The 11,973-nt window shown below is 41.6% G+C and overlaps 1 protein-coding gene across 1 annotated transcript; it reads right to left on the reverse strand.

The window, feature by feature from the left end:
- Positions 1 to 3,517: 3,517 nt before the first annotated feature.
- Positions 3,518 to 10,540, reverse strand: vmn2r1 (vomeronasal 2, receptor 1). The gene is made up of 14 exons (XM_073490963.1): positions 10,449 to 10,540; positions 9,645 to 9,936; positions 9,311 to 9,553; positions 9,039 to 9,230; positions 8,787 to 8,912; positions 8,411 to 8,595; positions 7,321 to 7,441; positions 7,008 to 7,235; positions 6,770 to 6,893; positions 5,757 to 5,917; positions 5,480 to 5,675; positions 5,144 to 5,388; positions 4,870 to 5,069; positions 3,518 to 4,391 (listed from the first exon to the last, which is right to left on the reverse strand). The coding sequence occupies exons 1-14, from the start codon at positions 10,523 to 10,525 to the stop codon at positions 4,070 to 4,072; spliced, it is 2,712 nt and encodes a 903-aa protein (XP_073347064.1). The 5' UTR covers positions 10,526 to 10,540; the 3' UTR covers positions 3,518 to 4,069.
- Positions 10,541 to 11,973: the final 1,433 nt, after the last annotated feature.

Below are 11,973 nucleotides of genomic sequence, written 5' to 3' on the forward strand. Positions count from 1 at the left end.
ATTTTTTTCTTCAGAGCAGAGAATATTTCACTGTGAATTAGACCAAATCGCCTCAGGAAACTTGATACAGTCTTGTAAAGTACACACACACACACGCGTGCGCGCGTGCGCTCTGTGTGACTGGGTGATGAGAGGTCCATGAAAGTGTTTACTGTTTACAGCAATCTCCCTGTGACACCAGCGTGGATGACCTCAGCTGGAGCACTTCTCTTTGTTCAAACTCGACTTCTGTATTATACAAATGAGTCACAAACTAAAAGAAAGAATATAGGAAATGCAAATGCTTCCGTAGAGGGCACAAAGGTCACTGAATGGTTTTGTAAGTATAAAGAAATCGTATGTTATGACCCTCACAGTCAATAGACCTCAACCAAGTTGAACTTCTGTGGGAGGTTCTGGAGTGACGTGTCGACATTGCCCTGAACCCTTAAAGACTAAGCTGATGTCACCTGGTAAGTGTTTGAGTGTGACAGGCTGCAAGGGGCTGAAATGTGCAGCCTATAAATCAGAATGTGAGAGCACTTTGTGATATTTCACTTAACCTTGTGGGTTTGTGACTTTTTATTTAATGATTTAAAATATATAATAATAAAAACAGAAACAAAAGAGTACATATTCAGTCAGAGGTTTGAGGGGAAAAGGTTCCATAATGTTTTGAAAGCTTATTATGTTTATTGTTGTTTAATAAACATGAGTGATTTCAGATCATTTCTAAAAAAAAAAAAAAAAAAGTCAGATGTTAGCTGGTAGTGATTTAGAATCAGATATTCAAGAGCGCCATCATCTGGATTATCACTGTGTTTTTAAACGTTTTCAGGCATCCCGTTGTAACCCATGGTAACCCTGTGTTCAGATGCACTTCGGTATGTACCTCAGCAAGTGAACGTATCGCTATTCATGCAGCTTTAGTGCTGATTAGTTCGCTGCTGGTTCACCACACAGACACTGTGTTGGTTTTCCCTTTAATTTGTCACTGTTTTCATCACTGATCCATGTTTAGTCCGAGGCCCTTATTTAAAACATGTCCAAGACTTCCTGTAGCAGCATCAGAATCACTTCACAATCCACTCCGCAGGTAGGTGTTGTGCTTGCTGAATTTATTTCAGTCTGGAAATGAAGCTTTAACACATTTGCAAACACATACACCCAAACATATACACATAAAGCAGGAAGGCTTCAAATTAGTGGCACCTTTTTCTATAAATCATTATGAGTAACAACCCATCAGCCACCCACACACACTACAATGATGAATCACTGGAGCAGGACAGTGTCGTCTTGATGATTAGCGACGCTTCTCTCTCCATCTCTTCAGAGTTTCTGTCTCCAGCGATTAGAAGTTGATCAATTCCTCTTCCTCCGCTCAATAGCAGACCGTCAACAGCCCTCAGTAAACACAGCTCACTTTGGGGACGTTAGCAGGCCGGTCATTCAGGGGAAAAAAAACAAATGACACTAGCTCTGTGGCTCATTTGGATTGTGTCAAACTCACTTAGTTCTTTATCAATCACATGGTTACTGTGGAAGAGAAGGCAGTCAGGCGTAAAATGTGGATCACTTCTCAAAATGAATCACAAACGTGGTCGTGAATCAGTGTAGTCCCAGTAGTTGTGCTGGCGCTCATGATCAAAATGTGTGTGATGCTTTCCATAAGGTGAAAATAGAAAAGGTTAGGTGTTATTTAAAGCAGACACGTGTCATGAAGGAACGCATTCGACTATTTTGCACTTGGACTTGCAAAATCAGAGTTAATTTCACTCAAATGAAATTCAAATTACAATTAAACTGCAGAGAGAACCTATTGACTTTACAAAGTGATCAAATCCAGTGTTCCTGATAATAACTCCTGCAAGTTAACATTAGTGCATGCGTGGACACACACTCAGACACATGTAAAATAAAGTGAGCACACACACACGCACACACACACGTAGAGATGCACGTGCACACATTATGTCTTGATTTAGCACTACTGCTCCTGTCCGCTCTCGTCAGCTGACAATAAATTATAAACACATTCCTTCAGCACTCTGTCACCAGGACAATTTGTTACCGTCCACAATGACAGCTTCGGTTGGACACAGTTCACGGCTTCACAGATTCCTGGAAAGCCACGTGCTCACGAGCGAGTGCAACACACACTGATGCACAATACACAGACAGTCTATCACAAACAACACTTTCAATGAAGCCCATGTCTATAATGCATTATAACACATTATGAACATACTGTCAATGCGTTATAATGCGACGATGGCACTATATAATCACAGTTATAAGCACTCATGAATATTCATAATGCGCTATAGCAATAATCATAACTTATTATGACCCCAATGTCTATAATGCATTAATAAATTACTTATAATGTGCTATAGTTTACCAATACTTTTAGGCAATCATAAACATTCAGAACACTTATTTACCTTATATAACAATAATTATATATTATAAAGCATTTTATGATGATGATCAGATCAAGTATCAATACTTTATAATTGCTGGTCACACTATTTTTTGCACGGATCATAATGTATTAAAAATCATACATCATAATAATTTTTAAAAACATATAAATCATAATTTTAACAGTTTTATTGTTCACTTTATATATATAATATATATACTGTATATATTATACATTTTAATGTGATTATAATTACTGTAATCCCTGGATTATTGGCAGATGAGATGAGTGCTTATAATTATAGGCGCATTATAATGCATTACATGTATGTTCATAATGCGTTATAATGCATCATACACATTGGCTTCATAGTCAAACACACACACATGGATGATAGGGTCTGCTGCTCACTGATGCAAAATGTTTTGAAATGTACAAAATATACAGATGCAGTGTGAGGTTAGCAAAGCTCACCATGATTTAAGAGACAGTCAACACACTCCAAACACTTTCTGCCTTGTTGCTGTTCAGTAAGATACTACTTTTCACTGTTTAATAAGCTTCGTCTCATCTCGTCATCTTTTCAACACTAAGTCATCCATCAGATGGATTCAAGCATATTTTTCCCTCCAACGGAAAAGTTGTCAGTTTTATATTACCTACACTTCTAATCACTTTCTACACTCAGCAAAAACAGCGGAAGCGTGAGAAGAATCTCAATATCAAAAGATCCCGGCAACAGAAAAGAGGCAGCAACATAGTCAGCAGAGCAACCATGATGTTTGCTCCCACATCAACTGCCTCCTCCAGCTCCCTCTGCTGGATCACTCTGGCCACTGTACAAATGCATCTCTAGCCTGTCCTGGCTCATCCTCACACTCCACTGAACAACAGGACAACATCCTTTTCCACTTCAGAGTTTGCAGTTATGTAGCACACTGCAATATATATCTCATGGATGTCACTAAAAGTACTGCCCCCAAATAAGCTTAAAATAAACTTTAACAAGAAAAACACGTATTAAAGTGACTGAAAATAATATTTATTATATTGGTAGGAAAGGTATTATATACCAACAGAGTTACAGAATAATGTTTTACATTGGCAGGTTATTATAGTAAAAGAAATGTAAGTCTGCAGTTTAAATGTTTTCTACAAATATTTTGACAGGAACCACAAAAAGCGAAATGACATTTTGAAAATTGACAGATGTGTTGGAAACTGATTTTCAACTAGAAGTACAGCAGTATAATATCTGAGGTAAACGTTGCCTTAATTGTAATCCCACTAGCATGACTGAAACAACAGCAGCTTTGACAGTAACAGTCTGAACTTGTTAAAATATGTTTTAGCAGAATTCTTTTGTAAAATGCATTTTTTGAGACTAATTGTTGAGGTAGCAGTTTTCTTTCCTCATTGCTTCTTGAAATCAAACCTATGTTATGCATGTAATAGGTACAGTTGACTTGAGTTTGAAATATTCAGCCAAATATTTTGTAAACGACATAGTTTGTCTATGAATTAAGACCAAACATGATGACTGTAATATAAATGTGAATAATAATCACCCTAATCAGCTGGACTAGTTGCCAAACGAAGCAGTGGCACATCCTCCGTCTACGTTCAGTAATGTGGCTCAAAGCAGTTCTTAGCAATGCTCCACTAATCATCAATCCCAGCGGATGCCGTCGTTGCTTGGACCTCAGTAGCAGTTGTAGCGAGTGAGGCCGAGGTTCCAGTCGAGGTGCCGTCTCGTGGTTTGGCCTGTGGCCTCATCATCTCCTCTGTGTTGCGTTCAGGTTTGACCAGGAGGACGTAACACTTCGGCAGGAAGATGCAGGTCAGCAGGCCGAAGCTGGAAGCCAGGATGGCAAAAATCTGGACGGCGACCATGAACTTGCCCCGCGTGCTGAGGTAAGCCGGGACAAAGGAGATCCAGACTATGAAGAAGACCAGCATACCGAAGGTAAAACACTTCCCCTCGCTGTAAGAGAGAATAACAAACATCATGCATTATGTCTCTGAAGTGTCAAAATGTTCTTGACACCAAAATGTGTCAGCAACAGTAGGATTAATGCCCTACATCTCAAACGACAGTTGAAAAACTAAACTAGAAAAGTACAAATTTGATAATCTACGCCAAATTAACACAGATGTTTTGGGTGTACCTGCCAGCTGTCTATTTTTACATAATTCCTGTTAGTGTCAGATTAATTTCTTCTAAGGTGGAAGAATCTTTTTTTCTTGACAGAGGTCATTTTAAGATCAGTAAAAATGATGTACATATGGCAAACATCACAAAAAGTTCTGGGAATGTCTAAACTTGACTTAAAAAAAAGAATTCTAACCACAATGCAGAAATATTATATTAAGTGTACTGAATACTCCCACTCTGCCACTGAACCTACGTGAAACATACTCTAAATATTCCTGTTTTCCCTGAAACCTTGTGTGTTCCCTACTTGAAGTAGTCCTCCAGTTTGCGGGCGATGAAGGCAAAGACGAAGGCCACCAGAGCCAGCAGGATGTCATAGCCGAAGATACAACAGATGAAGACCACAGAGCCTTCATCACACTCGAGGATGATCTTTATATTCTGGGCCGAGGTGTTCTTGATCGCGTGAGGAGGGAGGATGATGAGCCACACTGTGCACGCTATAGCCTGTGTAGAAGAATGAAAATGTCAGAAATATTACAGAGTAAGTCAAAGTAAGGTGCAAGTTCCAGTGCATTTACCTGTATCAGTGTTGTCACAGCAGCTATTGCCCTCTGGTGGCCAAATGTGAGAGAGTCAACTTCAGGGTTTGCGCCGACGTCGGCGTCATTGTTGTTGTTTGTGTTTGTGTTTGTTACAATGACATCAGGATTGCCGCTGTTGGCTGCTGCCTCAGCTGCAGCCTTTGCAGCTTTGGCAGCTGCCTTGCTTCGGGCACGAGCCTTTTTCAGAGCCTGAGCTCTCAGCATCAACACTGCTGCCTTACCTGAAGTACAAAAACACCAGAACAAAAAAAAGGAGTTCATTTTGTTATTGCTGCTTAAAGAATAGTACAGTAATAGGCTTACTCTACTCACCCATGATAGAAGAAAGGCAGAGAGCAAAGCCCAGGGCCAGGCCTACTTGGCTGGTCATGCAGCTCCAGTTCTGGGGCTCTCCGAGGAAGACGATGGAGGAGAGGAAGGTCACCACCAGCGAGAAGAGCAGCGAGAAACTCAACAGAGGATCATTGGCTTTCACCAGAGGAGTGCCAAGGTTCACCATAAACACTGCCTGGGAAATAAAACAGAGCAGGTAAATAAACCATTTTTAGCTTCTCAATCTCCATCATCGGGTATGTTCTCCCAGTCTCACCATGACTGCGATAGTGATGAGAGCTCCGACGGCCGAGATGACAATGAGAGTGATCCCCAGGGGCTCTCCAAAGGCCAGGAACTCAATGATTTTTGGCACACAGACATCATGAGCACTGTTGGACCAGTCGTCTTCACTGCACAGGATACATTCACGAGCATCTGCCAGAGAGAGACGGAGAGAGGGGACGATAAGAAAGCTGCAGGGGCGCATTTACACACCAGGCCAGTTGTCCTGAGCCCTCTAAGACTTAAAACAATCTGCTGGGGGGCTTTTCAAGATCATCTGTATAGCAGACCATCAATAGTACAACTATTGATGGTCCTCAATACAACTGCAAAATAATAGCTGTTTTCTTTTGTAGTGTCTTATATGCTCACTATGGTAATTGGCACTAATTTCCGTAATGCATGTTATGGCTTTTTAAGGTGTCATTATCAAATTACTTTATTGTGTATCTGCATTTAGCACACAGCATTTGTGTAGACGTTAGTGGCAGAAGTGGTGACGGTGCAGACGTCAACTAACTGAATACCCCTCGCCTCACCCTCCCAGGAGAAAAACGGGGAAAACGCAAAAATGCTCTCTCAAGAGTAAGTGTTTTATTTGTCCACTCTGGGCTACTGTAGAAACATGGACTCCCACTACCTTTGTAGATGTAAAAGGCTCATTCTAAGGTAACAAAAACACAACTTTTCTTAGTTTCAGTTCATGAAAACAATTGTGTTTTAATTATGAATATTATATTAAACTTCTGCCAATACATCCCCCTAACTCCTACACACTAGGACTATAGCTAATGTTAAGTGATAAAATAAAACTGCAGTATTTTCCCCTGACAGATTCACTAAGATAAGGCCAACTGTCCATTGGTCTGTCCTCTTGTAGTTTTGTTTAATTAGAATAAGATTTACTCACTTTATTCACTAAGGTTTATATTTCAACAGAAGTTCAGACTTTGCAGGAGGATAACGTCATGTCTATTAGATGCAGTCTGAAAACTGTATACTGACTGGTTGAATTGCTGATCTCTCCATCGGCACACGGGATACAGTCAAAGCAGCAGACCGGCTCTCCCTGCCGGATTCCCTTCCTGGTGCCCGGCTGGCAGTTCTCACTGCACACTGACCGAGGAGGCTGCAAACACACACACAAATACATAGATTGATTGAGTGTAATGACTCACAAGTATGGAGAAAGTAAACTTGGATATACTAAATCGACATGTCTCAATCAATGTATGCAGCTGACCTCCAACATGTCATTGTTCCACACAATGGAGTCATTCATGATGGTCATCCTGTCCTCTAGGGCTGCTGAGCCATTGTAGCGTCCCACAGTGACGTAGGATATCTCTCCGTTACTGTTGAACTGCCAGTTGATGATGTCATAGAAGCCTTTTACATCTCCGTCATCGAAGTAGATCTCCTCGCCCGTGTGCGGCACATTGTAACGCACGTTTTTCATGTAGTACATCAGCTGAGGAAGAGAGCCACACCTGAGTCAAACACATGCATATAAAAACAGTTGTGCTCTCTCTCATACACTCTCACACAGGGCTCACCTGCCATGGCTCAAAGTCGGTGATGTCAGCACAGTCTTTCCCGTTGAACGGCCCCCGTCCCGGTTCACAGTGCTCCAGGTTGTGCAAGGCATGGGCAACAGCGTACACCGCTTTGTACACACTGTGAGGAGACAATATCATATTTATTATTATCAATCACAACATCATCCATATTTCCATTGGTTTCATCAGTGAAGGCTTAGTTCAACCAAATTATACACACACAATGGAGGTGTGTATAATAATGGAGGTCTTTTTCAGGAATAATGTCTTCAGTAGTCTGGAACTACTTTCTATCAAAGGAATGGTAACACTTTGTATTACACATATGTGTGGTACACATATCTACCATTAATTAGTTGCTTAATAGCATATTGGTAGTTTAACCCACTCAAAATACTAATGAAATAGTTATGAGCAAGACCTTAATTCAGAATGTGGAACATACCCTGAGTTAGACTTCATTTAAAGTTATTTGGACAATATCAACAAATGGAATACACCATTTTTATAAAGTGTTATGATATATGTGATATATTTAATGCTGTGATTATTTGATGTACTCTGTATGTCTATAAATATGTGTCATATTTGTGACTGTATGTTTAACCTGTGAGTAAATTTCTTGAACAGCACTGCCCAAAGATACAAAATGAATTTCGGTGTAAAATGGCAATAAAGTTGTATCGTATCGTATCGTATCGTATCGTATCGTATCGTATCGTATCGTATCGTATCGTATCGACTGCAAAGCTTTTCTTTCCCCCCTGATGATGAAATCATGATTATCTAGGACAGTGTCTCTGGAGGGATACATTGCTCTTGAGTTTTTCAAACATGTTTTCATTGCTTTGTGCAACACAAATGAGATCCCATTCACCTCCAATATATCAGTGGCAGCACAAGTTTTACATGTAAAATCTAGGCACATAAAACTAAAACTATCCACAGCCAGACACATAGTGAGTAGTGTTATGTCCTTAGTGGTAGAGGTGTTGTGGAGGCAGTTCCAGTAGCATAAAGATAAACAGGATCTGGTTGCATTAGTGACATTACTTGATTCAGTACTACATGAGTGGCGGGAACTGACCTGTAAGTGATTCGTAACTGGGATACATCAGAGTATGTGTTATTGAGCTGTGCCAGAGACTCACGCCCTGTGCACAGCCCATCAGGGACCGCCCTCGCTGCCCTTGACAGTGTGCCGTTCGTCTCCTTGGCTCTTTGTCTGGCCTGCTTCAGAGCTTTGCTGTAGTCCAACGTGCAGTTAAACAACTACAAGACAAAAATAAGGACGCAAAATGTTGTCACTGAATATTCATCGTCACAGGCTTTTATTCCATTGTCCTAGAAATTGTCGGTCCAAGCTACGATGTGTGATTACTGCGTTTTAGTCAAAATCTGATTTTGCATGTGGCCAGTAGATGTGTGACGACAGATCAATTTAGTCAACTTATTAAACACACCGTCTCCCAGAATTCCTCAGTGAGCGGGTCATCATAGGGGTCCAGATTCAGTAGATGGCGCCGCAGACCAGGGATCTGAGCCCTTTTCACCCCAAAGCCCAGGGTACCACCCAGCAACGAGTTCACCTGCATAAAACATGCACATTATGAACTGCAGCTCAAACTGTGATTCACATTTAAGTGCTCAGACTAGTTAGAACCTCTGGAACATCTGTAAGTGTGATACCAGTCGATCAATCAATGAGCACTCACCCCTGGCTCCAATATGAGAGAGGAGGTGACCCAGGCTTCGCTGGCAATCCAGGTACGGTTGGTCACATTGTGCCGGAGCAGCTCAGTGATGAGAGGACTGAGGTCCACATCTGATGAGAAGATCACGATGATCTTGGCTGTGGACTCGTCTACAGTTTGAACAATGCGCTGGATGTCCTCTGGAGAGTTCACCTGAAGGTTGTGACAAAAAGGCATGAACTCTCATACATCTCTAGAAAAGACAGACACGATGTGATGGACCAACTGGTTACCTTGGGCAGGGTCTCAGAGAAGGAGATGCAGACACCAGCTTCCTCCACCTGCTCCTTGAAGTCTTTGATGCCATACTTGCCGTAATCGTCGTCGGCAGCTATGGTGCCCACCCAAGTCCAACCGAAGTGGAGCACAAGCTTGGCCATGGCTGTAGACTGGTGCTTGTCATTGGGAATGGTCCTGAGGAAGGTGGGGAACTGGAACTTACTTTCCAAGGCGGAGCAAGATGAAAAATAGCTGACCTAAAGTTGACAGAGGAGAGGAGACATAATACATTTTCTTCTCTCTATCTGTTCATTGTTCCTTGCCTTTATCTACCTTTGTATGACTCACCTGAGGGAAGTGATAGAGTCCAAGAATCCTAGCGGTGGCGATTGAAAGATCGGAGCCCCCGGCACCCACTAGAGCAGCCAAAGGCGGCCCGGACCCACAGCGGTAGTTGGGTACGGCCTCGTCTTGGCCCGTCAGGTAGGTGAGGGTGCCCTCCACGGCTTTGGAGATGGTGAAGCAGGAGTCGTAGATGACGTAGCCCAGGTCAGTGTTTGGCAGCAGATCTTGCCTCTTGTTGATTTCGTCGATGGCGAACAGCATGGTCTGGGTCCAGCGGAAGGTACGGAAGTTAAACCTGGAGGATGACATAACAATATATCACACAGTACAAAATCTTGTGTTTAGCTGTTGTTGATATTGTCTTTGACTTCAAGATTAGAAAGAACAATAAAAACTCAGATCCACATTTAGTATAATACTTGATGACTGGAAGCTATGCAGAGACTATTTCAGTCACTGATGTTATGACCTAAATTGGCCACAAGAGGACAGTTCACAGGCTTGCTGATTATTGTTGCATACTACACTGTAACGGCCTGTCTCCATAATAATACTTCTACTGTAGCTAATTGGCCCCAGAGGTCCTCCACTGCTCTGTCTTATTTTTTGTAGTAATATCATGAGGTTAAATACACAATGGTTGAAATCAGGTTAAAATATTTCTCACGTCAGGGCTAAAATATTAAATAATTTAATGTTAACAGGCCTGTGAGTCATCTTTGATTAGTGTAATACATTCTTACAACTTAAGCTAAAAGAAACTAAGCCAACACTAATCAAAATAGACATAAGAGCAGATCAACTCACCCTTCACACCCCGAGGAGACAGGCAGCCTCGAAGTGTTGCCATCAGTGGAGGCGATACGCATGTGAACGGGAAACATCCCACCGACAACCACCTTCTTCTTCTCCACATTCTTGTAGCCGCTCAGGTTGAACTTGGCCTTCAGCTTGCACGTGGACTCTGCTGAAACAGATCCGTGAAAGAAGAAAAAGGCACATAATCCAAGCAAACAGCGTCCGATTTCCATGCTACGGAGATGCAGGAGAGCTCTCGCTGTGGCAGACAGAGAAGGAAGCAGCACAAGTGTGACAGGTGTCTTATCTGTCCTCAAGGGAGATGTGCTACACAGGGTAACCTGAGAACTGATTCAACAGAGCAGAAGTGTAGAGCAGGACACTGGATTACACTGACTGACTGAGGGCACATCGATCTTTATTCCATGAAAGGTAAAGACAAGAAGGACTTTAATTTTAGTAAACACCAAAGCATTATGACCTCATTAATAGTGTGTACATGAAGTTCGGTTAAAAATGGTGTTTCACAGGTTATGTCTCCATCCAACAGCACAAACTGGACACTGGATCACCAAAATTACACAAACACTTCTAAGTCAAATATATTCAAAGAAACATCCCGTCATTCTGTTTCTTTCCTGTGAATACAGATCAGTGTACTCGTCTGTACTCGGGTCAGCTGCAGTGGATAAACTGCCACAGGCCAGGAGTTAATTGGCAGCTGCATGTGGTGACTTGTACACTCTATATGCAACATTACGGAGCAGCTACTGTTAAAAAAATCGTGCCTCGTCCCCTGAGTGTGGCTCTGCCGTGTGTTGATGTGTGACTGAACTTGTCTGCTCTTGTCTCTCAGTCAGCGGAGACCAATGCACACCTGAACCCCCTGGCACACACAGGGACCTCTGCTGGGTAACAAGGGCCGGCTGCACACAAATAGGCTCTTCATAAAATCTAATTAGAGTCAAAACTTCTCTCAACACTATGGCTGTTTACAGTGGTTGTATGTCACTGTTGTTACATGACATTAAAGTCAAGGAAAGTTGTCGCATGGAAAGCAAAAAATTAGGATATCTAGATGTAGTTCTTGTGTAGTTGCTGATGAATGATTAACATCTGAGTGTGTGCGTGAGTGTGTGACTGTGCCCTTGTGATCCGTCTCAGGCACATGAGAGACGTCTGACTAATACTGATGAGTTCTGCGAGAAATCAATTATGCACAGTCATTAACAGCAAACCACTGCTCCGTGCAGACATTTCTAAAGAGGCAAGGAGTTAAAGGGATATTTCCCAACACCAGAAAGTTGTTGTCTGTATTTTCTGATATACTAAAAAGAAAATGAATCAACAACTAAAAATTTTGATTGAATAATGATTGTTTTGAGAAAAACTACTCACAATACTTAGATTTTGCACCGAATTAATAGTTATATACATAATTCAAGTGTGAATCCACTTACATAGTTTCAAAATAGTTCAGTTGAATCAACTATTACTAATTAGAAAGCTTTAATTTATTTAATTAATTTCAAAA

Source organism: Pagrus major, chromosome 2 (genome assembly GCF_040436345.1).
Source record: "Pagrus major chromosome 2, Pma_NU_1.0".
Taxonomy (NCBI): domain Eukaryota; kingdom Metazoa; phylum Chordata; class Actinopteri; order Spariformes; family Sparidae; genus Pagrus; species Pagrus major.

Coding starts and splice junctions, on each gene's coding strand:
- vmn2r1 (XM_073490963.1), bottom strand. CDS start 10,525: ATGTTTCCCGTTCACATGCGTATCGCCTCCACTGATGGCAACACTTCG. Junction 5,918..6,769: donor AGAGATCAGCAATTCAACCA/GTCAGTATACAG, acceptor TCTCTCTGGCAG/ATGCTCGTGAATGTATCCTG. Junction 5,389..5,479: donor CTGCCTTTCTTCTATCATGG/GTGAGTAGAGTA, acceptor TTTGTACTTCAG/GTAAGGCAGCAGTGTTGATG.